General features: G+C 36.2%; 1 protein-coding gene and 1 long non-coding RNA gene across 11 annotated transcripts in view; both read right to left on the bottom strand.

Moving 5' to 3' along the window:
• Positions 1 to 25,243, bottom strand: part of TRDN (triadin) — a 224,279-nt gene extending 199,036 nt beyond the window's left edge. For 5 of the 10 annotated variants that reach the window (XM_051792113.1, XM_051792115.1, XM_051792118.1 and 2 more), the window contains exon 1: positions 24,757 to 25,243. In XM_051792113.1, the coding sequence (XP_051648073.1) occupies positions 24,757 to 24,778 (22 nt within the window). In that variant the 5' untranslated portion in view covers positions 24,779 to 25,243. The remainder of the gene's footprint in view (positions 1 to 24,756) is intronic. The other 5 variants (XM_051792120.1, XM_051792122.1, XM_051792114.1 and 2 more) reach the window with 4 other exon arrangements.
• On the bottom strand, positions 8,044 to 12,659 carry LOC127473100 (uncharacterized). Its single transcript, XR_007905281.1, has 3 exons — positions 12,559 to 12,659; positions 11,051 to 11,214; positions 8,044 to 9,376 (listed from the first exon to the last, which is right to left on the bottom strand). It is a non-coding gene; the product is annotated as an uncharacterized LOC127473100 (long non-coding RNA).
• Positions 25,244 to 27,300: the final 2,057 nt, after the last annotated feature.

Raw genomic sequence — 27,300 nt, 5'->3', positions numbered from 1 at the left:
GTACACCAATTTCATCGATTTGAAAAGAAGTTTGTAGAATAAAAGGTACATTGTATCAAGCCATTTCATTATCTAGTTCAAAGAAACTACGTAGTTCATAAAGTATCAGTAAATAATACCAATAGCAGTACTACTGCTACTAAATACTATGAGGTGAAAACTAGAAGTTATTAATGCTGTATTCTGACATGTGATATATATTTTGGAATTGTAACAATCATGGTTTCTTAGGATACTGTGGTGGGTTGACACTGGCTGAATGCTAGGTGTTCACCAAAGCCACTATATTACTCCCCTCATAGGGGAGAGAAAATATAATGAAAGGCTCGTGGGTCAAGATAAGGACAGGGAGAAATCAGTCGCCCACTCCCATCACGGGCAAAAGAGACTCAACTTATGGAAATAAGTTTAATCAATGAGAATAGGTAATGAGAAATAAAATGTAAATCTTAAAAGTACCTTCTCCCCACTCCGCCCTTAACTTCACTCCCAGTTTTCTCTGCTTCCTCCCTGCAGTGGCACAGGGTGACAGGGAATGGGGGTTGTGGTCAGTCAGTTCATTACATGTTATCTCTGCTGTTCCTTTATCCTCAGAGGGATGACTCCTCAAACTCTTCCCCTGCTCCAGCACAGAATCTCTTCCACAAGAGAGAGTCCTCCATGAACTTTTCCAACTTGAGGCCTTTCCATGGGCTGCAGTTTTTCATGAACTGCTCCAGCATGGATCCCTTCCACTAGATGCAGTCCTCCGGGCACAGGCTGCTCCAGCATGAGTTCCCTGTGGTGTCACAAGTTCTGTCAGGAGTCTGCTCCAGCAAGGACTTCCCATGGAATCACAGCCTCCTATGGGCACCCACCTGCTCTGGTGTGGAGTCCTCTAGGGGCTGCTCCCCTGTAGGGCTGCAGGGAGACAGACTGCTTCACCAGGGGCTGCATCAGGAGCTGCAGGTGCCTGGAGCACCTTCTCCTTCTTCACTGATCATTTTCACTCTTTCTGGTCAAAGTTACACAGTTGTTTCACCCCCCCCCCCCCCCCCCATCATCCCAGAGGTACTACCATCATCGTGATGGAATCAGCCTTGGCCAGTGGTGGGTCCATCTTGGATCAGTCTGGCATTGGCTTTGTTGGACATTGAGAAAGCTTCTGGTAGCTTCTCATGGAAGCCACCACTCTAGTCTCCTCTGCTACCAAAATGTTTCCATGCAAACCCAATACAGATAGAGTACACTATCATGTGCTATGTGGAAAGAAAGTAACAAATCTCTGAAGAAAATAGTTTAACTAATATTAATTAGAAAACCTCCATAGCTGCATGATCAGAAAATTACTTTCCAGTGATGTACAGACAGATCGTGATAGGGAGTGGGCAACTGCATGAAAGTAAAAAAGACTTTTGAATATGAAGATACAGTCTTTGACTCAGGAATTTTCTTTATTTCATATCCCTGAATGCTGAGCAAGTATCTGGATGAGCAGGGGTTAAGTATTTAACATCTGAACTCAAAACTTTTTCCTCAGCCTGGTGAGGAAACTTCTTCCTGCTGGTGAACACAGGACAGTACACAAATTGGACCAATCCTCTGACTTGTTGGCTTGTCCTATATTGTTGACATTTTTTTAATCAAATAATACCTAACAAGTATCAAAGAAAAAATCCATCTTAAACAGCATTTTATTTCTCCAGTGCTCTTTATTTTCAATGTTACTTGTATCGAAACCGGATCTTTTCACTTTAAGAACCTGCTGCTTATAGCCTACTTGCAGTCATAATGCTTCCCTTGTGATATTACAATCAATTCCATGTCAATATATTGTGAGGATTACAATGATTATAAATGGGAGGGAGCAGATAAAGAAAATAAAATTTTAAGAAACCAATCTGCTATTTTTGTGTAAGTGTCCTTTATAATAAAAAGGAGAAATATGAAATGTATGGGAGAATTTTTTTTCCACATGGAGCAATTTTACAAAACCTGTTCTGAAGTGCTAGTGACTCTAAACAAAAGAACTATGGAAAACTCAGAAACTAAGTTCCAACATTTTTTAAATAAGTTTCTTGCTATATTTTGCTTTTTCTTATGTAATGCATCATATACCTGTTATAAATCACTTTTTAAAATAATCAATCAGTTGAAGCACAGCAGTTCTTCATCATACTCCAAGAATACCAAGTCAAAATAATTTCAAGCCCTCGATTTACATCTATTTAAAATTATTTGTATGCATGTATCTGATTTTTTTTTCCTGAGGATAGCTTCAAACATTGCTTTGAAAATACTTTTATGTATATAAAAGATTAGTTGTACCTCATGTAATAAGTTGGCATATGTGGTTAACTTCTTGCCATGCAGATTCAAATGATGGATTTGAACCTTTGCTATACAAAAATAGTTAGAATCCCCTGAGGGCAACCTGGACTTCTCCCCCTTCCTGATCAAGGAGAGAAATTCAAGTAGTAGAAATCAAGGATGTTTTGTCTAGAAAAGCTCAGAAAGGGGAATGGGCTAGTAGGGAAGACAGTCTTCTACAGTTGGAAAATTCAATTTTCTCTAGCAACCAGTGTAACCAAGAAGAAAAGATCTTCAGAAGATTTGAAAAGGAATAAATATATATAACCATGGAAAGGTCTCTTTGCTTCAATCAGATTTCCCCTGAGAAAAGAAAATGCCGGCTTTTTCAGGAATGCAATATTGGGTCCTGTTAAAAAAATACTAATACCTGCTATTACCTTTTCTGGAATAGGCCAAGGTATGAACTGTAGTATTAGATAAATTACATATGAAGAAGAGGAATTCTACCTCTTTGTACAGATGTCTTGAAACAATCTGAGAACTTCAAGGAGGGGAAGGGGAAACCAGTTTCAGCCTGACCCAAGTTACATTGTGCTTTAAAATACAATCAGCAGTAAAATAAGTTAATTCCCTCTCAGCTGACTTACATTTAACCTTTGACTTCAGAGGTCTCAGTTAGGTCAACAGATGTCTGCAGGATCTAGGATACCATATCCCCTTGAAAATTCATACAAGATGATCCCTAAATCGCTTGGAAAGCTGAACTTCAGAGATTTGAAGCTGAATTTCTCTCCTTTCTTTTATGTTTGAATTGCATAGTTTAGTAGAGCATTTGTCTATACTTCAAGTTAAGTAGAAGAAAACTTGTCTCATACTTTAGCAAGGAAGTGTAAAAATGTCTTTACTTCATTCCAAAATTCCTTATAAAGAACATTATGCTGATATGACCTTTAACCTTCTGATCTATGGAAATGTTTCTAGTGCACATATGTATCTCAATGAGCTTTTATATGATTCTGATTTGAAGTACTTCAGACATGGAAAAGATTAGTAGTTAGGTAGTAGTTAGAAGATCTTTGTTAGTCTTATATGACTGATTGTAACCTCTCTGCAATAATTCATACCTGAAATTACTTTATACAAAATAATAAGGGAAATCCTAAGGACCAAATTTAAAAGATGGCAAGTTTTATTGGGAAATTTTACAGATCATTTTACTTACAACTATATCATTTTCTGCAGTAGTTTCTTGAGAACTTAGCAGACCACAAGGGTGAACAATAATCAAAATAGAATAAACTATTTTATAAAATCAAAGCTGCACTAAGTACAGTTGATAAGAAGAAGAGAAATGTCAGTTACTTCAGTATAAACTAGATACCAAGTATGGCAAAGGGACACTGAGCTGCTTCCTTTCCAAAAGGCAGAAGACTTTGCCTTTTCATGATCTGAAAGTTAGACATTTAAAATCTCCTCTTTGAAATAACTCTTCAGTTTGATATGTTTTTTAAATTGTCTTTTGGAAATGTTGAGATTTGTTAAAAATCAAATGTTTCATTACCAACTTCTCAGTATGCAGATGAGATAAGAATGTAACTGAATTCTGAACACTCAATACTAAACTACTAGCACCCTGAAAAATCCATTATTTATTTGGATCCATACCTCAATTTTTTATTGATCTGTAGTAATACCTTCCCTTCTTTGAAAATAAAATAGTGCTTTAAAACAGTAAAAAGTTTTACCTTCTCGTTCATCTTAGAAATTTGACATTTCAGAAGGAGATGCCAAATGATATTTAGACACACTCCTGAGTTGATATAAGCTGAGAGGTACATCTTATCTTTTAAAATGTCAAAACGAAGGTTGGAGGAAAACGATTGCCATTTATCTCTAAATAGCAGGAAACCTTCTGAAGCAAAGCACTGTATGCATTCCCCTTGTTATTAGTTTTTGGAAACTCAACTCTACACATCCTTGAAACATTCAGAAGGGATTAGAGAAAAACATTGACTTATTTTTTTATTACAGAAGAAAAAAATCTGTTCCCATCTGGGAAATAATGAGAGTCATAATAGATAGTGAAAGTTACTAGAATAAATAGCAGGTTACAAACACCTATCTCCACTCTGGACCACTGTATCAGTATAAAGAGACTCTGTAAAGACAATTCCAGATCTGTGCTTCCCAGGGTGGAACTACTGTTTACCTCAAATATGTGTATCAAGGAATGATTAATAAGATAATTTTATTGATTTCATTTATTCCAAGCTAACCTGACTGAGAAGGTAGGACCAACATTATATGTCTTAATGGACTGATATCTACAGACTCTGAGAACAAAAGTAATTCTGACAATAATTCAAAATACTCTCTGCAAGTTATGGTGCCAGCAGTGTCTCATATTGCAAGTCTGTCAAGTTTTCCATATGGAGCTACTCAGTCACAGTAGACTTCAAATATGGAGCTCACCACATGGACAGTTTAAATGTAAATATCATGAGTCATATTAAGAAACTTGGTCACAGGTGTCTTACCAGAGACAGAAGAAAAAAGCATTTTTAGCGAGCAGCAGAAGTTGCAAAACTGAGTTATGCAGTGTGTATACATATATATATACACACATATATGTTTGCTACAAAATGGTATTACAGGTCATGCTGCCTGTGAGAGAGAAAACTGAAAGACAGCTACTGAAGAAAACTGTTATATGGCTTATAAAATAGTATAACCAATTTCACAAGAGACAGTTGTTAGCTATGGTAAACAGCTGAACCAAGGTCTATCTTGTCAGGGATAATAAATATGAGAGTATGACATTTGCGTACTTACAGAATAGCTAAAGGCAAGTCCGCTGCATAGGCATGTAAAATACTAGGGAAACAAGGTTTTCTGAAACTTGTTGTTAAAGTTATGGTCCTATCAAAATGTAAGCCCCAAATCCTTTCTGATGTACTCTTTATATTCAGTGTGTGTTTGCAGAAGAAAAGAATTCTAGGACGCAGTGCAGTCATTAAAGAAGTGGTTCCTCTGAAGGTTTTGGATTTTTTTTTCTTTTCTCCTTTTTTTGGTCTGACAGGATCCTTTGGAAATTATCCTTTCAATTTTAGGGCACAAAAGGGCTCTTGAACTGACACCAAGGAATAGAATTCAGGGTTTAGGTAAAAGTTAATGATGTGTTTCATCATTTTCTTCTTGCAATAATGATTCCAAAAATTGCAATTTGAAGATGAAGTATGATGTTGATAGACTAAATTAATAATGTCATTCATCTCTGATCTTTATTTGGAAATAAGAATGTTGTCTACGGGCAGCTGAGACACATAGACTATGCTGTCACAGTGAGAACAGTTGATCTTTGTTGAGGGTTCATATTCACAACACACCTGTCATCTAACATGGATTCTGGAATCCTCAAGAGCTGACAAATCTTTACACTGTCTTACAAAGGCTTCCTTAATAGAAGGTTATGCCAGATGATTGCATTTTAGGGGATATTATTTCAAGTTAAAATTAAGTAATCTGGAGAAAATTGGATGTTTTTGAGACTACTGAGACCCATTTTAAAACCAAAATCTTAATCCAAGTAAGAAAAAGTCAATGTGCCCTCACTTACACTCATTTCTGAAGCAGCTATGGTGATTTAGCCATATCTTAATCCATTTTATTCAGGATTATACCCTGGCCAAGTTTTGGAATGTGTGAAAAACTTGTCAATTTAAGTTTGAGGAGAAAAGATCACGACATGGTATTCATGTACACGTAGAGAGTCCTAGGTATCTTGTTTTCTTTTCTCTTTTTCTCCTTATGCAGATATTTTTATGTCACCTCATCTACCCACAGAAAAGAAGGAAAACTAAGAAGATTTAGGATTCTTTGAATGTTACCTGAGGAAAAAACAAAATTACTTCAGTAATCATATCCATTCTCTGCATCCTTCCTCCTGACAGCCCAAATCAATCAACACTTGTCTGCAGAACAAGGTCATGACCACGTTTTAGAAATTGTTAGCAATAACTGACTAAGTAAATTAACAACAAATAGGACTACTAGTGAATCTGTCTTGTACCCATACCTAAGTCTGGAGAAATTCTAATATTGCCAACTATATTACAAACAAACAAACCCAGAAGAGCAGCTTAGAAACATAATGAATAGCCTAAAGATTGGTTTAGGGATTCCTGCTTCTGTGACCTGGATATCAGGTCCCAAAAGCTCCTCATCTATTATAAGGGGCTAGAGATTTACCTGGAATTCAAATCTTCCTATTACACCTCTTCAGATCTCTGTAGAGTAGATGAGATATAATAATAATAAGGAGCTCAACTGATCACACAGATATGAGATTCAGGTCTCTATTTTATCCTAGTAATAAATGCTGAGGAGTGGTTACCCGGCTACACAATTTAGCTCCAGAAATTGACTCATTCTCTAGAAATATTTCTCTCTAGAAATGGAGATATTCATGTAGTATGTAAAATAAAACTTGAAATTATGGGCAAGTCTGGATTAAAATGTATGCACAAGTAAGTACAGTTCTGTATCTCTCCACCATTGCTTGCCCGAACAAATTATGAAATCCAAATTTAGCCTTTAGGTGTCTGCTATGACCTTGTCTTGCAAAAATGAGTGGGTGAAAAGGAACAGAATCACAGAATATGCTCATCTGGAAGGGATCCACAAGGATCATCAAGTGTAACCCCTAGCCTTGTACAGGACCATGCCCAGAGTCACACCATGTGCCCATGAGTATAATCTAAATGCTCCTGGAACACTTTGTGTGCATTTAAAAAGGCTATTTGCTTTATTTACAAACTATGAGTGAAGTTCCAATTTCTACATCAACTCTAACTTGAAACATCACCTAAGTTGTATGATTGCCTTGGGGAATATGCATGGAAGATACCAAGAAGCACAAGGTTATTAAAGTAATTATTTTTTTGCTTATATTATAGTAGTGTTGTTGTATGGGCAGGATATTTTCTTTGCCTAGTCTTTTCTGGTATATGATAGTGGCTTTATACAACTTTTGTGATTTATGGAGAAAGAATTGGCAGAATTATTAACTGATTAATATAGCTCAAGGTTCTCCTGTTTCCTACAAAAGATGCTAACTTATTTTGCCATCTGACAGAGTAGATCCAAATTCCAAATGAATGCTTTTTTTCAAATATATATGCCATAACATTCTGTATTAATGGATTTCTGATAAAAAAATGAAACAATTTTAAAGTAAATGTTTTCACTGAGCACAAAATTTCCAGTGGTGATACAGAAAAAAAATCCTAATATTGTGAATATATATCTATTTTTTTCAGTATAAATTTGCTCAATTATAACATTTAAAAATAGCTTTTTCTGTATCTCCTTGAAAATGTAAATATATATCCATATAAAATATATGATACCTGGGGAGGATGTTTTTAGTGTAGGATTTAAGCCTCAGGAAAGGAGAAAGAATTTTGATCCATTGTTAAGTGACTCAGAGAAGTGATGTCTTAATTTTGAATAAAAGTTTTATTTGTAGGCTAGCAGTCCTTTAAACATATTCAATAACAGAGAAAATAGAAATATTCTGTGAATTAAAAGATTCCAAAAGTAGAAGAATATTTATTTTTAAAACCTATCTATATAGACTATGTCTAAAATATTTCTTTATCCTACTCTCATTAAGCTTCTACACACATAAACAAAAGGAAGAATCCATTAATTATAAACTTATGTGTTTGCAATATACATGAAATAAAAATATTGTCTAATGAGAGAGATATTTGTGAAATTGTCTTAACAATATAAGATTCCAAATTCTAGAAAACAAATTCAAACTACACATTCCTGGTCAGAGCACAGAATTATGGAATCACTTATGCTGGAAAAGACCTTTAAGGTCATCAAGTCTAATTGTTAACTCAGCACTGCCAAGGCCACCACTAGACCATGTCCCTAAGTGCCACATCTACATGTCTTTTAAAGACCTCCAGGGATGGTGACTCTACCATTTCCCTGGGCACCCTATTCCAGTGCTTGACAGCCCTTTCTATGAAGAAATTTTTTCCTAATGTCCAACCTAAACCTCCTGTGGCACAGCTGGAGGCCATTTCCTCTTATCCATTGCTTGTTACCTGGGAGAAGAGATTGACATCCACCTCACTACAACCTCCTTTCAGGTAGCTGTAGAGAGCAATAAGGTCCCCCTTAAGCCCCCTTTTCTCCCATTTTCCCTCAGCTGCTCCTCATAAGATTTCTTGTGCTCTAGACTCTTCACCAGCATAGAATGTTGCAAATTTATCATTCATTTTAATTCCCTCTCATTGCATTTTTCTGATTAGCATAAAAACGGGACAAAAATGTTGAAATGTCTCTGAGTTGCTCTTTCTGGGAACTTTCTGCCCTAGGTATGGATGAGGAATCCATTTGCTTACATTTTTGGAATGTGATTATTTCTGAAGTTCATAGCCTCTCAGTTCCCATGTCTGCATTATAATACTAGACATAGGGTTCTACCTTATTTGGGTCATGAAAGACTAATTAAAATGTAAGCAGACTTCAGCAGAGTAGTCATCAAACCTTAGTGGTACATCTTAGAACAGAAAAAAAAATCTTTCCACTTTTTTAAATTACATGATCAGTCCCAAAAGCTTTCATAATGTTAGTCTTGCCTTGGTACAGTTAAAAAGATTTTATTCCAAGTTAAAACAAACCCATCACCTTGAAATGGCCCCTCCAAGTTGTTATCGGTAACTGGAACAGAAAGTGATCTACATTGGGGAAAATTTTTGACCTGGTTTCCTTATTTCCTTCTATGCATTCTAAATCAGCTAATCTTTAGCATGTGTTGTAAACATGTACAAAGTCATCACAAAAACATTCAGCTATCTTTCACAAGCTGTAACACCTCCCCACATTCTCTGTAGAGCAGATCCGTATAGTAGGAGCTCCAGTATTCCTAGCCCGTAGCAACAGCAGCTGCTGCAAAGTTTCCACTGAGCTTGAGTGTCTTGCATGAACATCAGACAACTTGCAGGACCTCTATAATATTCCTGGCATCTTGTCCCAACCTTAGTTATTTTGTGCTTCACTCTGACTGAAAAAGAGAAGAACAAAGTTGCATACCTCTACCTGAAGTTCAACCATGAAAAGAATATTTAGGCATATTTGTCCTGATTTTATCCCACCCTTTTCCATACAACAGCAAAACCTATTGTGAAAGGGTTTTGTGAAAAAGTGAAAGAACACTTTTTTCAGCCTGGCATTGTTTTCCAAACTACCTGTCCTGATTCATAAATCTTCTAGTGATTCTCAAACATGCCCATATAAATACAATGTTTTCCTATTTACTAAACCTTCACATAGTCTCAGGTAATATTCAAAATGTGCAGTTCTGGTCTGCATACTTTTATAGATCTTCAAATCTGGATTTATCTGCCCCTGGTCTTCTAATATTTATCTTCCCCTCAGTTCACACTCTGACAAAAGGCCATATGATTTTCATTCTGAAGAAAGGAAGGAATGGAGCAGTCATGGGAAGAGAGGAGATCATACTGGAAGGCTGGTAGGAGACAGAGCTGAACCCAGGTCTCCCGTTCTAGTTCACTGCTCCTCTACATCATGTAATGTTTATGTTAAACATGTCACAGGCTTCCCATGAATGTAGTTGTTTGGCTTCTTAGACATTTTTAAGCCATTTATACACATTCGGCGTATCTATACATACGTATAAAGTTTCTCGAAGATTTCCTTCTTGGATGTTAAGGATACCAAAGCTATTGCTACTTTCTTGTTTCAGGAAACTTTCAAGCAATTGTCTGATATTTCATTAGAATTGTATTTAGTATTAATAAAGAAGTCTCAACTCATAACTTTGCCAGTATAATAAAAAGACATAGAGATGTCCTCTGCAGATGTAGAAATTGATGGTCCTTTCTAAATTTTTAATAAAGCTTTTGAGAGTTACTTAGTTATTCTGCCTATATATTTGCAAGATTTTGCTGTGTGTTATATTCTGGTCAAAGGCCCATTCATCATCTAACCTTTCTTTATTAATTTCCTCTTCTATTATATCAATAGAGTGCAGCTTCAGCTGTAATTAGGTAAGTGCTAAAACATAAAAAATGCATACTTTCATGTTTATAGAAAAAGAACATTTACTTTATGATAAATATTTCAGCCTTACAGCTTACATTTACTATGTTCTTATGGTCATGTAACTGATAATCTTTCATCTCCCCAAACCTACAAGACGTAGCATGCTATAAAACTATTTCAATAGAAGACAAGATGTACACAAAATGTATCTAATATAATTGAATGAGTAGCAATAATATTCAAATAATGAAATAGAAAAAGGGCATGATATATTGTACTATGCTTTCTATTTTTCCTGGGTTTTTTTTTTGTTTAAGGTAGTGCTTTATTTAAACCTTAGGCTGAGTGTCACATAGGAAGTGTGAAATAAACTGTATAGGATGATGTTCTTAAAGAACTCTACCTACATACTGTGCAGCACACAGTCCACTCCCCAGGGCCCGCCTGGGCAGGGTGCTTCTGACAGGTAAGTGGAGAAAAGCTAAAGTATCTTTAGGGTTCTTCCATCATTCAGAACTGTGACAAAAGGGTTGTCTGAGATAAGACTTAAATAAGACATCAGTCTCACATACAGCTGAGCCTGCTCAACAGTGCAAATCAATGGTTCATTTCTACTCATCTTGCTGATGAGGGCAAGAGCAGTATTAGCTTTTAAGGGGCATTCACAACATACCTGTTATGAGAGATGGCAGGAAAATTTTCCTTGACACCAAATAGGCAGGTATAGGTTAGATTGTCTTCCCTGTATTTCCAGAAATGCTCAGACCTGGTGGATTACAACTTGACAGTGTCCCTTGGGTATTCATTCCTCAGGGGTTGCTATTCCCTAGCAAACCACTACAGAAATGGACATAGAGGACCATTAGATATCAGGGCTTGCTAAAGTCACCATTCCCATGACCAAGTACTGAAAATGTTGATAACAAGCATGCAAGTATGAGAAAGTGTAAGATCTACTTGTCATGGAAAATTATTGTCAAGATTTTATCATGCACAGTGTGTTTCTGTCCCAGCTGATACTGCAGTTCACATCACCTTTAATCAGGAGCTACTTTGCAGAAAGAAGTAGAGATTTAAAAGGGTTAGAGTGCTGAAGCATTTGCAGATTTATATAATGGAAATTTTGGCAGGTAACTTCTATACAGAATAAATTCTGATGATACCTTCAGAAGCATACAGGCCATGAAAATGGTATTTATACAAGAGATCTGCAGAAAATTAATAGTCTATGTATTGGGAAGTTCACATTTTTCATACCTATGTCCAAAAAAGTGTTAATGAAATTCTAGTTATAAAATCAATGAAGAATAAAATAATTTATGATTCTCTTATCTTCCCATTTCATTGTCCTGGCATCTAAGCAAGTTGAAAACCCCAAACAAAAGTTAAGTTTCTGCAACCAAAAGTAAATCAGCAAGGTACTGAATGATAATAAGGACTAAAAATATGTGTTCTTTCAAATAGAATATGTACTCTTTCAGCTGATGAGGCACTACTGCAGTTCTAGTTTTATTCAAAATTATTGAAAAAATGCTTTTCAATTACTGCAAGAATAAAAGAAATACTGTGAGAAGAAAAGAAACAGAAAAATTGAAAGTAAACATAGATATCGAGTCCTGACCGTGGTTGAAAACATATGAATCTTTTCCAAAACCAAGTTCAGAAATTTAGCAAATTTCATGCAGGCAACTTTTATTGAAGACCTAAGTAAGTGCTTCTACTTTGGAAGACTTAGAATTATGTAATTAGACAGAGTGAAATTATTGTCAACAATACCTTAAAGACAATAAGGATTTTGTTAGCAGTAATAGCAACAATAGTTATTTCAAAGGTTTTGACTGGACATATTCAATAAGGCTACAAATGCTGAAGAGTTAGCAATAACAAACACGAAAAGACTGAGATAGAGAAAAACTTTCAATGATATCTTGAAGAATGGAAGTGTGAAGAATGTCTCCCATAAAAACATGAACACATTATCTAAGTTTTCATTTATGCTAACTTAAACCAGTGTATCTAAGGGAAGGTGGTTTTCACTTGTATATACCTTAGAGACAACTGAAAAAAGGTTTTTCTAGTGAGAAACTGTTGAGACAACTATTATATTAAAATGTACCTTCACAAATACACTGAAGTTTCTGAACTCTTAAAGAGAAGGTAGATAGCTTTGGTATTGTTTACATTCAAAGATGAGAACTGAGAGGAGAAAGAGGAACACTGTGAACAACCAGGACTTCACAGGCTTTTGTAAACACTCCATTTTTTTTTTAGCAGACTTCACATATTTTGTTTGTTTTGATACCTATTCTTGTGTAAAAAAAAGAAACATGTTAGTGTTTTTTTGGATGATTGGTTGTTTTGTTTTTTCAGGTTGCAGATTGATTTCCACATTACATAATGAACTACAAGCTCTTCACCAGATATCTGAGAAAATGAGTAGTGCAGGGCAAAAGAAAGATCCAGAGAATTTTTTTAAGGACTTACTAATATAAGCTTTTTTCCACCATTACTTTCTCATCCTATATTAATCATATATTAATCCTAATATTAATCATACCTATTTACTGTGTCCTGTGTGCTCAAAAGACCAGAAATTCAGACTCCCGCATAATTTTTTACAGACATTGTATGGGACAAGAGGAAAGGTGTCTCTTCCTGCTTATTTACACAAACTTAGAAAATCAAGGAGATGTGGAATTGCCCAAAAATGAATTTCTGGGCTAGAAAACAGACACATAATGAGATGCTTTTTTTGTTCCTAGCTAAATGGTTTCACCTGGAAAACAGCTGTTCCCTCCAGTGGGACAAGACTGACACTGGAATTGTTCCAGTGCAACCAAGGTACATCTATTTTCAAGAGAAGATGTAATTCATATCTGCCTACCTTGACACTTACAGGGAAAGAAGGAGCATCTGGAAGTTAAAACCGTGTTCACATTTGAGAAATTCCACTAATATATTAACAGCTTGAGGAATGAATAGAGGGGAAAGTGGCAGAGTCTGCAGATGCAATGAATCAATGGTTGCACCTTCATGATATTTACAAATAAATATGATGTTGCATTCACATCTCAGAGTGGCTCAGTACCGTAGAGAGAAGAATGGACAGGTTTAGTTGAAATTTTACATAAATTTTGCAATATTTAGGACAAATTTCTGCTATGCTGAAAAATTATTTCAGAACATTAATATTTTTGATTTTTAAGAATAAACTCAAAAGCATTGTAAGTACAAGAACCAAGAAATACTGTTGCTGCCTCTTCTGCTTGAGTAACACTGATTTGAGACAGCAGAACTAAGAATTTATTAGACGGGACGATAAGTGGGAGGACCAAAGGTGGGGAAAGTGATGAACAAAGCTGGGTTGGAATAGTGTGTGCCTATGGGTAGCATGGGCTCAACCACCCTCTTCCTTGTTCCTGGGGACATGGGACCATCACAGCCATCCAGCACTGGGAGGAGAGGCATCCCACTGCAAGTGCCTCTGGCAGGGAGTAGTAAAGAATCTCATAGGTCCTGAAGCCCACCAGATGTGGCCATCTCCAGCAGAGTGAGGAGTGCAATAATTGCTTTTCTTATTCTTTGGTTTACTCATGTGAAAAATCCAGTCAGTAAACAGAAAGCATAAAGCATGGTTTATATATCAAAATAGCACAGATTAGCACTAAAAATATTCCCAAGAATTTAATCACAGAATTACGGAATCATTTAGGTTGGAAAAGACCTCTGAGATCATTAAGTCCAGCTTCTGACTGATCACTACCTTACCAACTAGACCATGGCATTAAGCGCCATGTCCAGTTGCTTCTTGAACACCTCCAGGGACGATGACTCCATCACCTCCTTGGGCAGTCCATTCCAATGTTTAACAATCCTTTCCATGAAGAAATTCTTCCTGATATCCAACCTGTACCTCCCCTGGTGCAACTTGAGGCTGTGTCCTCTTGTTCTGTAACTAGTTGCCTGGGAGAGGAGATTGCTTGCTACCTTGCTACAACCTCCTTTCAAGTAGTTCTGGAGAGTGATAAGCTCCCCCTTGAACCTCCTTTCTCCAGGCTAAGCAACCCCAGCTCCCTCAGCTGCTTCTCATAGGGCTTAATTATTAGACCCTTCACCAGCTTCATTGTCCTTCTCTGGACATGCTCCAGCACCTCAGTGTCTTCCATGGTGTGAGGGGCCCAGAATTGGACACAGTACTTGAGGTGTGGCCTCCCCAGGGCCAAGTACAGAAGGACAATTGCTTCCCTAGTCCTGCTAACCACCCTGTTTTTGATACAAGCCAGGATGCCATTGGCCTTCTTGGCCACCTGGGTACACTGATTGCTCATGTTCCATTGCTGTTGACCAGCACCCTCAGGTCCTTTTCTTCTGGACCACTTTCCATGCACTCTTCCCCCAGCCTGAAGCATGGGATTATTGTGGCTGAAGTGTAGAACACAGTCCTTGACCTTTTTTAACCTCATTTCATTAACTTTGGCCCATCTATTTAGTCTCTCCAGATTCCTCTGCAGAGCCTTCCTTCCTCCAGCGGATCAAAACTCCCACCCAACTTGATGTCATCCACGAACTTAGTGAGGGTACTTTTGAACAGTTGTATAGTTTAGTATTCACTTCGCTAGAAAAGGAAAACTTAAAATGATTATCAAAACCACTGTGATCTCCAAGATATTGAGGAAATACCTTTAAAATTTTAAATTACTTTAGGATTCTAGGACAGAGACTGTTTCTGGCCACACAAAGTAAAGTGATTCGTCCAACGCAGTCCTGACCTCTAGGCACTACCGTGGGAAAAAAAAATCAGATCCAGTACCACTTTATTGTTCTGGCAGCCTCCACAAGAATGGTATTGTCTCTAATTTTCTATGCTTAGCATGACACACTGAAGACTGGATAGAAATATTGCTGTAAAACTAAGTCATTTGTACCTCTTCTATGAAACTGCCTTTAGCACTTCACAGTGTGAAATGCACTACCCTATCCTAAATGATGAATGAAACGATGGCTAATATACTCTTAAAAGGAAATTCCCACTAATTGGTTTTTAAGACAAAAACCTAACCATCATCATTGTTTTGCCTGTATAGTTGAAATTATCTTAATTCATTAACTGGTAAAATTCCACATTCCCCTTCCCAATGTACTAATATCTGCATATACGCACATTTTAATTCACATTTAATTTTAATCTTAAGTCTGTGCTGAAGCCTTATCAATATTTGTGGCTAACCTAACAAAGCTTTCCTGAAATTGCATTCTCATATATTTGGAGTGGTTTTCCCCATAATTTCCAAAGTTCCCCTCTTTCCAGAATAATGGTGACCTAGCAAAGTTTCTCTTGTGATCTTTCTTACATGAGCTCTGTATAAATCACTAAAAGAAAACAACAGCAAATCACTGGACACTTCTGGTTCAATAGAAACTTGCAGGCGAAATATAATGAAGCTGTATTACAAAATGCATGGGTCTCTCCCTTGTGATAAATGAAAGGAATAGGCATGTGTGTCTCTGGGGAGAGGGTCCCACAGCACTTATTTCTGGAAAAGGAAGAGAGAGTGTAGGTTGAGAAAAGAGAGTTTGGGCTAGTAACAGCCCTGGAAATTCGTCACTTCATCTGGTTAACTAACAGCAGAGTAGAGCATTACATTCTCTAGACCATTTCAGGTGGCTTTTAGGTAATCAATATAAAATGCTAGAACAAGACATGCATTTTAGAATAGATGTATCTCACATGGATTACTTCTGCTTGACCATCTGACAAAAGGGCTACTCTTTCTGAGAAAAAAACCCACAGGTATTTAGTTCTAAGTTGACATGCCTCTTACTAAAGTGAAAACTTCATCAAAAGATTTTTGAGCCCTTGCATTTTTGAAGCAGTAGAAAATTTTGTGTTCTCAAAACTCACTCCACTCCTAAAATAACATCTTCATTGACTTCACAAGTTATGAGACAAATTAAGAGCAGAGTATGTAGTGGTTCTGCTCCAAGTCAATGGATACAGTCAGCCATCTAGTGATGTAGCTGCTCCAGGCAGAGTTCACATTCAACCTCTATCACAGGTGATTTGCTATAATATACACGTAACATGGAATATATAATATACACTCCTGGTAAAAAAACAAACAAACAAACAAAAAAACCACAAACCCCAAACCAAACAAACAAACAAAAAAAATCCCCCAACCCCCCCCAAACATACACACACACAAAGAAAACAACAACAACAACAACAAATAAACAAAAACCCAAACCGAAACAAAACAAAACAAAAAACCCAGAACCCTCCTTCCCTCCACCAAACCAGCCCAAAACAACAAACCAAATCAATAGTAAATATTTAAAAGGATGAGTCTAGCTTTGGATATCTCCTTGTAAAATGATCATATTTTTTAATCCTAACATGAATGATGATTGAAAAAAATTTCTGGGAAGAAGAGGGTTTGAATGTTTTCCTTAAAAAAAAGGCAATTGAAATTATACTAAATTTATGCTGCAATTACAGTTTAATTATTTGGATTCTAAAACTATGAAAGGTATATAGCCTGAACTGTATCATATACATGTGATATCACCTCTTTGGGATGTTAAGTTGTATCTTGTGTCAGATACGCTCATACATTAATATAGCTAACTTCAGTAAGAGTCACATGGATAGACCTGAAGTCAAAATTAAGGTCCTATATGCTACAGGAGGAAAAGCTCAATGCAAAATAAGGACCTTAACATTTGAATAGATGTATTAAATTATGCCTCTAAAAACAATAAAATAGTTACCAGAAAACTATATTTATGGTAATTTTGTCAATTGTGAATAGCCTCTCAGCAAAGATTGAAACAAGATTTAGCCTTCCTGACATGCATAGAGAACCACGACTTAAATCTACATAATGGAATATAGGAAAAAATTGGTTCATTTACATACCAAAGGAGGCTACAAACGCTTAGATTCATTGTGCCTTTGACAATTTGACTCCAGGCAAAGGTACTGAGATACTTTTGAAGTTGTCAGAACATAAGCACGTACAGGGAGTAGCAGGTCTTTACTCATTATATATTTGTAAAGGATTTTTTAAAACTAACTTTGAAGATAGAAAGAGGGGACTTCTCCAGTGAGAAAGTTTTCCTGTGCTTGGCATTTAATATTTTCCTTTCTTATGGTAAATGCCTTCACATGGCACCAAGAAGAACTTTTAGGCCAGATACAAGTTCATACTGTGCTGTCAGACTTATTCTAAAAAAAGGACAAATCAGCCACAGCACTCAAGTGAGGCTTATTCAAGACTTAAAGTGACTGCTTTTTCATTCTGATTTCTAAGGGCAAAACCCATCACTGGCCATGATTTTGAGCAACTGAACTAATCTGACTGAAAGTATAACTTAGGTGAGCTTTAGCTTATGGACTGTTTGGGATAGAAGAAACAATAATTAAAAAAAAATAAATACCTTCAATACCTACATTTAAAGAATTGACCAGAGTCTCCTTTCCTGAATATTACCTGCAATATTATCTAACATATTTTGAAAGGGGGAGGAGAGGAGAAAGAGAAAAAGGTGGGACAGGACAAGGTCTGTCAACAGTGTCATCTGGTATCTCTACCTAACAGTGTCACTAACTCTACCATTAGTAGCTTTGGTAGCCATGTACTTGCTGCGTAATTCCAATAGGCTTTTTTACATAAATCAACTGTGCTGTTGGCACACATTAGGAAAAAGACCTAGAAGCTAAATCTTGCTGGTCCCTTTTGACCACATACAGCTCAAACACACTCCCACTCAGGGATCTAAAGTCTGAGTGGTCTGTTCCAATGCACTAAAGCAAGATTTATATGAAGGTATAAGGCTAACACTAAAATATTAAATAGTCACATTTTTCCAGTAAAAATGTTTAAAGCTGGCAAGAGAACATGACAGTGGGATGATATGGATAAGAAATATAGCTGGTTGTCCATAGCTTAATTCTTTAGATGGGGTGACTTTATAGTTCAGATCTGTTTATCTACTTCATGTACTGTGCTACCTGTCTGATCTGTCAACGTAAAGCACTAAGGATATTAAGCCTGCCCATCTCTGTAAATTCTCTTTGATCACACCTTTGATTTGGTTTTAGTTTAATGTGAAAGCATTGTATGAAAAACGCTGTGTTCCCGTTTTACACATATCCGAATACATTTCAATATTAATCCTAAACAATTTTCTTTTTTAAGAGCCACTAAAATGATTTTGCAGGGGGGAAAGGAAGGGAATACAATTGTTGATGGTTTTTGAATCATAAACTAGTTTTCTTTACAAGTCTTAAAAAAATCCCTTTTAAAAATTAAATGTGAAATTAAGAAAACCTGTGCTAAGGACCACATTTTCACAGTACTACAATTTTACACTACTATCTATAGAAATCACTTTTATTTAAACAAAAAAGCCATGATCAAGCCATTACAGTTGTGAAAACTTTTAAAGAAATCGCTGAACTGTTGGAAATCACTGGCTAAGCAGATGCAGTTAAATTAAGGTGGCCTTTTTTTGAGAGTATGATCTGTTTGCAAATACAAAGGATGTGTTCTTAATTCAATTTATTTTACTATTTGAACTCAATTATTATTTTATAACAAGAAATAATTAAACCTTTAAAAAAAAAGCTAGAAATATATTTTCTTTTTCTAACTTTTGAATAAATATTACATGAAAGAAAATGAGCTCTATCAGTTACATATTGTTGTAGAATGCAATGACCAGAAATTAAATTATAAATAGCATTATATATACTTTACAGAACACAAATAAGCAATTTTTAAATGCTAGATTTGTATAATTTTAATTGAATTCCAATTTCCATCCTAATGAAGCTTGACAGAAACCACAAGTAAAAGTTAAATCATTATCTAGCAAAAGAGAAATGCACCATTTACCATTCTCCATTATTAAAAACCCAACCAAAACAACAAACTAAGAATCTGGATAAATGGCTCCTAAACTGTAGATTTTTTTAATAGATGGATTTTCAGGTTATTTATCTCTCTAAGAGTAAAAGGTACAAATTTAGTGAGAAAGGCTGTGTTCAGTTACCATATTATTCAGCAGCCAACAGGAGTCTGTCTCTTTTCCGTTCTTTTGGGAAAAAGAACAATATGTAAAAAAAATTAAAATTGCTATTTTGAAATCCAGATTCCTTGTTTGTTGCTTTAAATCATGATTAAAATTGGTGTTTTAATAAATCAAGTTTTTTCAATCATTTTGATTTAAAGCAATTCACCTTCCACTATTTTAAATATGGTTTAATTTGGTAAAATAAGTAGTGTCCACTAGCTCAATATTTTTAAGAGAGAAGAAACCAGAAAAAAAAATCAGAAAGAAAAGATTTTTCATTTCTGTAACCACATGACCTGATTCAAATAGGATAACTCTTGTTTCTCTGTCCTCAGGATGCCCTAAACTGAAGCCAGACCCATATTATGAAATATGATTTAAACTAAAAGGTTAAAAAAAAAAGTTTCTACTTTCCACAGCAGAGAAGTAAAAGAAGCATGAATCTGCTTCTTATTCAGTATTTACACTGTAGACAATGGGTAAAATTGTGCAAAATATTTATAGACTAGTTTTTTTCAAATTTTCAGTACTTGAAGCTGTAGATTGGGACTTCTGACAATGTAAGTAGTTGCACAGATTTCATTTTTAAATCAGTGGTGACTGATTTCCCCAATAACTTGAAAATACTACTAGGATTTTAAACATGTTTCTTATTATATAAGTAACCTTAAAATACGTTCCAAATACTTATGAGCACTAGGTTCTTTAAAAAAAAAAAAAGAATAAATGTTCAGACCTAAAGTCCAGCTCTTTGACCACAAGTAAAGGGGAGTTAACTGTACGCAGACACTTTCAGCCCATCACAGACTAACAACACCTTAGCCCTCTGGTTTATTGGTTTTAAGTCTTCCTGTTGTCCATAGATAGCTAACTTTCTAAGGGGCTACCTAAAGAGCTTCCCTGTACCAACTGAACATGCATAGATACTGTATCAGCTGTGAGTAGCATTGTCCACAAATTCTTAAACCTAAAACTTAAGATAGTAAATTTGACCTCACGCTTGCTTCAACATGCCATGAGAAAGTACCAAGGCTGGAGCCAAACTAACAAGCTCAGTTGTCCAGGCCTGCAGTCACAGGGGAATACAAATTTTAAGGAATTTCGGTGAGAATCTGGAGGTTTTGTTCCCCACAAAGACTTTTTTACAGGCAGGGTTTTCTGACTTTTTGTCTCTCTGGGTAATTATGCTGTTAATTTTATCCGGTAGTTCTGAACAGGAACAGACTGACTCCTTCAAAAAATCATTGCTAAAATTGTTGTATTCTCCTTACCCTGATGTAAAAGGTATACTATCTGCTTTCTTAACACTGAAAGCCAGAAAAAGAAGACACCTTTTCATTTTGAAAATTCACTAGATGCTAAATGAATTTTATAGAAACCTTCTAATTCCGAATTTGAACAGTGTCTAACTGAAAGGTAGGAAACCTTGTATGCCTAAAGGGTTATTTCTCGTATATTATTAGTTTTGTGTCTATCAATCTTCAGGCATGCAGATCTTGTTGCCTTTTGAAATGGTTTACATCTTAAAACTTTTCGTAGCTATCAACAAGCCTGAGTAAAGGACTGAAACCCTGAAAAGCTAATTTTGATTTTGTCACTGACAAGTTGTGTGTGGCCTCAGGGCTAGCCTGTCTGCTTGCAGCCTGCTCCCAGATAGAGGAAATATGTAGTTGCACAGCTCTCAGCAGCAAAATAAAGACCAAACTGTAACTCATTGCCTTATTTCTATTTGACTCCTGCTTCTCTCTCGCTCCGCTGGAGAAGTAACTTGTGGCAGACAAACAGCTGGCATAGAAACCTTGTCTTTCTCCTTTTCTCACCTCCCTGGATTAGGTCAGTACATAGTCTCCAGGGCACTGCAGCAAGCAGAGCTGAGTCTCTGTTCATTCTTCCCTGCATAAAGTGTCAGGGGACAGCCGTCAACCTTGCACTGTGACCTGCAGGAGACTAGAAAGGACCAACTATAAGGCTGCTGCTGGAGCTACTGTGCACATACAGATTAAGCTGTATTTTGGTTGAAACCATTTCTCAGAGGTACCAGGCTCAAGGTCAAGTGATATGGGAAGAATTCAGAGATGCTGCTTGCCTTTGAAGGGAGAAAATTTGTGCTGCCAAAACTCAACTGGAGCAGATTGTGGGCAGAAATGTGGGGGACAATAAAAAGAGTTTTTTCATATATATTAATGGCAATAAGCAGTATAAAAATATTGGCCCATTGCAGGATGAGGAAAGTCACCTCACAAACCTGTGTCAGGGGAGGCTTAGGCTGGATATTAGAAAAAGGTTCTTCACCAGGTCGTTGGCTGCTGGAACAGGATCCCCGGGGAAGTGGTCACAGCACCAAGCCTGACAGAGTTCAAGAAGCATTTGAACAATACTCTCAGGCACATGGTGTGACTCTTGGGGATGGTCCTATAAGAGCTGGAGTCGATGATCCTTATGGGTCCCTTCCAACTGAGCATATTCTGTGATTCTGTGAACTACATCTGCCATCGAGTCCAGTCCAATCCCTGTGTTCCATAAACACAGCAAAGTAACATAGCTGGCTAGACAATCACTTAGGTGGATCACAGTAAAGATCCTGGCAATTACAAGAATACGCAATAACAGCTTAACAATAACAATATCAATAATTAATATTAATTAATATTAATATTTTAATAATACTAATAATACTAGTATTAGACCTTGAGAGAATTGGAAAGACAGCGTACTTAGTATCTGTACTGAGATTTTTTTTTATACAGTTTTAAGGACTTCCACTTTTTAATAGTACATTTCTGTGACTGCAATGACATGTAATATGAGAATGCTGAAGATAATCCCTTGGAATCTTCTCCTAAATACTTGACAGCAGGAGACGTAAGTCCTGCCAACTTTCTAAGGACACTTATAAGTTGCTGTCTTCAGAGATCTCATTTTGTCTTTCACAGTGTACATTTCACCAGTATTTCCACAACTGATTTGTAACTGTGGAAAAGAATAAGTAGCACATGTGACTTGTGATGCAAGTAGACAGGACAGGGTCATTGCTTAGTGGCAACGTTTTTAAGTAACTTAGTCTCATTATCACTATCATGATGTTGACCTGAAAGAGTTCCCCATCATCCTTATTAACCTATCTTTGAATAGATCACAGTCTTGACATGGGCTGTCAGAAAAAGGTATCCTGAGATATGCACCCACACACTCTACCAGGGCTAGACCATCTCTCTAAACCAGCAGCTACACTGGCCATGGCAGAGTTGAAGCCCACATCACTGTTGTGCCCTGCTTTTTTATGTGTCATCATGGTACCTCAAAAAGCAAGGAGCCCAACAGTCTGGCTGATATGACACTAACACTGTAAGATAGAGTTATGAACACCTATCCCAAGGAGCAACTGTTTTAATCCTAATCAAGTCATGAACACCTCAGAAAATCAGGGGATGGGATGTAATATGGGGAAAAAAAAGAAGAAATTCTGTGAAGCAACAGGTATTTTAATACGTTTTTTATTTAACCAAACTATATGTTGCTGAAGTTTATATTTAAACTTTCAGACTGTGAGTGCCAGTACTAGCCCTGGAGGAAAATAAACTGCAGCGAAACGTTAGCCTGAGGCAGAATTCTTACTTTTCTTCCATGAGTAAAATTTCCATCTCATGGATACAGAGTTTTAAAATCAGTCTATCAACATAAGTTTGTTCTAAATATGTGAAAACAAAACTAGGCTAAACTAAACTAAACTAATTATATGGCTTATTTACCTGTCATACGGAAGGTCAGCTTACTGTGGAGCTGGTGCCCTTTATTACCTAAAGTCTATGCTTTGCATAAGAAAAACACAGAAGAAAGACAGACACTATGATAGCTAAGGAATACCTATAAAAACATTATAAAAGCACAATAAAAACATTTTCAGACTCTTTGTTTTCTTTTATTATAGGGTCTTTGATTTCATTTTAGGGTCTTTTATTGTCTTTCTTCAATAAACCAAATGACTGAAAAGTCACTTCCAGACTGATTGAAAAGTCTTCTATTTTTACTATTAATTTTGGACTAAAAATCTTACTAATTTGGTTATTCTGTAGATTTCCCTGATCACAGTTACAAAATAACCAATGTTTAAAACAAATTTGGTTAAGAATATTCAAATAAACTAGAGTTTGTCTTAGCTGTCAGGCTGAGACACCTGTTTTGTCAGTATTTTCAGCCAGAAGTAAATAAGAGAGCAGTCCAACTGCTGATTAAAACATCACATTGTCTCCTTGCTATGGCTAACCAGAAATCAAGTAACAATTGTACAATTTGACATACTCTTAATATCAACCTTTTAGAAGGAAGGTGGTTACTCATTAGTAGCACTTAATGCAGAATCCTCTTAAAAGTATGAACAATAAAAAACGGAAGATGAAAACTACAGCTTTCATGCACTGAAAGACAACATAATCAGGAGAAGTAGAATAAAAATAACCTTCAGAAGATTTTTTAAAAGCACCTTTTGTAATGTCATTATTAAATTCAGATAAACACTGTAAAAAAAAGGTTGGAATGAAATGTAACACAACTATTCAGTATTAAAGAGGGTTGCATTTTAAATATATCCTCTGACTGACTGTAGTTGATAAAATATTGTTATGTATCTAAAATATTATTAAAATATGAATGGTAAGGAAATATTAAAGTACATGAAACATTCATATTTTAGAATATGTATTTATTGGTTAATACTATTGCCTTTCATTCTTGCAGGCCAAGCTTTGGCATACTTATTTCAGCACAATTTTCTCTGACCCCTCTAAAAGTTTATCTGAATAAGGATTTCAGAGGTTTTTTTACATTTTACCCTTCAGTGACTACATATACAGTTCACAAATACTCTGGGCTTCCTAAGGAAAAATCAGGGCCAACAAATTAAACTATTCTGACTCAGGTAAATCTCTCATTATAAGGGACTACCTGAGCAAAGACTTGAGAGTAGAATGCCCTGAAAATTTAGACATTCCCCTCTTGTATCACTCTAATGGAACTGCCTAAATGGTGATGTTCTGCAATTGAGACTAAGGCTATTTTTAGAGATGTACAGAGAACTAGCTTCAGTAACTGGTAAAAACTCAAGCTACAGGATTGAAAAAGTAAAGAAAAGAAAGAAAAAACAGGAAAGAAAAGTAAAAGGCAATCCAGCACACAAAATGAAATGGTCCTAGAGTAAAAGAATTATTTGATAAGAGTAACAAACCTTTTTGACATGCTAGCTCAATTATACTGTTAAAGTACATATAATTTCTGTTTAATTATATTTGAAAAGAGTGACTGTACCTTCTGCTGTAATCTCGGCCATGATGATGGTAAGAGATACTCTGTTAAAATGGTCAAGATCTACTGTGGCAGCTTAGACTGTACTTCTGGGTTGCTGGCTCTTGCAGGAGCTGCAGAATGAGAAGGAGGGAGGTCCTCTGCTTTGTCTAATTGTGTTCCTTCTTCTTTTGTGCCCCTCTGAAATGTCTTTTTCCTCTGCAGAATCCTGCCCTCTCACAGCAACCCAAGGTCTTCCAGAGGCACCACTTAAAGCTCAGTCTAAAGTATCAGCTTCTAACAAAAATAGCCACGCCTCACAGTGAACCTTCAGCACATTTTTCTAATATCCTCAGAACCACGCACACTACAAATAAAAAGTAAAAAGACACAGCTATAAACAGGACAGGAACTCATGGAAAGGCAACAAAAATCAAAAGAACTGGGAAAGAACTGCTCAGTGCTTCTGCAGCCTGTCCAGCATAATTGCAGTTCTTTGGGGGGTATGTCGGGAAACATGAAATATAGAGTTCAAAGTAACCTTATCCATCCCAGTTCAACTTTATTCTTAGCACACTCAGTGCTTAGCACATTCTTCCTGACCTTATTTGGCTTGGGGAGGTCCTATGAAGCTTACTGCTGACGAAGGGGGAGGGTAAATTTGGGTGATTTTCTTCACTTTGATAGTCATAGTCCGGAACCAATTAAGACACCAATTCAAACCTATGAAAATGGTAACTTCAGTTTGGATTTTTTTCATCTTCTTCTAATTTGTTGCAATTATCACACATACCTGTGAAGTTCATCTAAATATTACAGAACATAGTTGAAATTCAAATAGTAACAGTTTATATGGTCTAAATAGATAAAGGTAATATGCAAAAATATTAAGCAGATAGACTTTTTTTTTTCTGTGTCTGATTGATGGAAATATTTAAATAGCTCAAAAATTCTGTGATTTTAAAAAAGATTTTATACAACTGAAAAAAAGTAGATTTTTAAAACTATTTAGAGGAAGAAAAATATTAACAATTTAAATAAGAATAATGATTTTAAAACCTGAGCAATCTTTTCATTGCACTACTTGCAATTTCACAACTGTGGAATTATGTATGTGGTCAATAGGTTGAAAATGAAATTAGCAAAAAAGTACCCTCGAGCCAGCATACCGCTACATAAATGTCATCGTCATATGAAATCAGAAACCATCCTAAACGGTTCTTACTAGGGAACCTATAGTCAACTCCTCTCTGCTACATGAGTTGGCATTTACGCTTCTCATCTTCCCCTCAGGAGATATAAGCACCTGGCTCTGTGGCAAAGTATGGGGAAAGCAATCTGTTTGTCCAGTGCACAAGATCCAGAAGCAAAGGTTCATTGAGCAGTACAGTCACGAGCAGGATTTTTCTCTTCCCAGTACTCTTAACGTACTTCAAACCTGTCACTTTACTGAAAATGTAAGCTTACGATCAGTGCTCTATCCCCTTTCTCCTTTAGCCCTACTGACCAAATCTTTTGCATTGACAAGTTCTGATTACTTGATGCTAAGTACTCATCCCTCTAACCCTTGGTTTGCTCCTTTAGCCTGTCCTTCAGTAGATTCTCCTCACTAAAGCTGATAAAGGGATTTTAGACACAGCCATATTCCTTCAAAAATACTCTTTCATGAATACCAAAATTACATTCATATTGACAAAACAGCTGCCCACAATAGCTCAGTGGTTAGTAAAGGATGATAGCAGATATGATACTTAGGGAAAGCCCTTGTTCTTCTTAACTATTTCTCTTCTGGAGCAGTACCATTGTCCATGAACAGTTAAATATTTTGGGTCATCTGTGTTTTGACAGCTTTGCTACTTGCTTGAAATGTGAGAGAGAACATCTCAGCTGATTATTCAAAGCATAGACAATACTGCAAAGTCAAGATTGTTTCACTTGTATTACTATTCAAAATGAAGTGAAATAGTAAAGTCTAAGTTTGGATATATGAGGGGAGAGTAATGGTGAAAAATTATCTGAATTTTATGAAGCAAGATTCTGAGATTGTGAATTATACCCAGACATATCTGTTTGTATAACCTACTACATATGCATAAATGTCTGTACCTCATTGCTTTCCATTTCGTCTTCTGCCACCTTCTCCCTTGCCTCCATACCTTACTTCCTTGATACTATTTATGCTTACTCTCAGTCATGGGTTGTTATTCTGAAACCAAAGTATAAGAGTAGAGGAAGTGAGAGAATCCAGATGGAAATCAGTTTACCTCAACATCAGCCCAGTGGCCAGAAAGAGAAGTGGTTGACACTTTCTCCATTCCTTGTATATACAAAACATTCATTCCGAGAAGTGGGCTAAAGATGTGATATGCACCAATATCTTACAAGTATAATTCTAGGCAACTGTATTGGAAGTTACATAGTTACTCCCTTTAAAGTCAAAGTATTTGTGTGTCATATTTCCTTCACAGCCTTTGCAAAAGTACAAAGAACTACGGTGAAACCAAGTTCTGTGTATGTGTCTATGCATGTACATTTGTCTTGAAAAACAAGCATTGCCATCTGAAAACT

This window comes from Manacus candei, unplaced genomic scaffold (assembly GCF_025592945.1).
Source record: "Manacus candei isolate 608988 ecotype Guabito, Panama unplaced genomic scaffold, ASM2559294v1 h1tg000034l, whole genome shotgun sequence".
Classification (NCBI taxonomy): Eukaryota; Metazoa; Chordata; class Aves; order Passeriformes; family Pipridae; genus Manacus; species Manacus candei.
The sequence above is the reverse complement of the archived record's forward strand: the minus strand, read 5'-3'. Positions and strand labels throughout refer to the sequence as shown.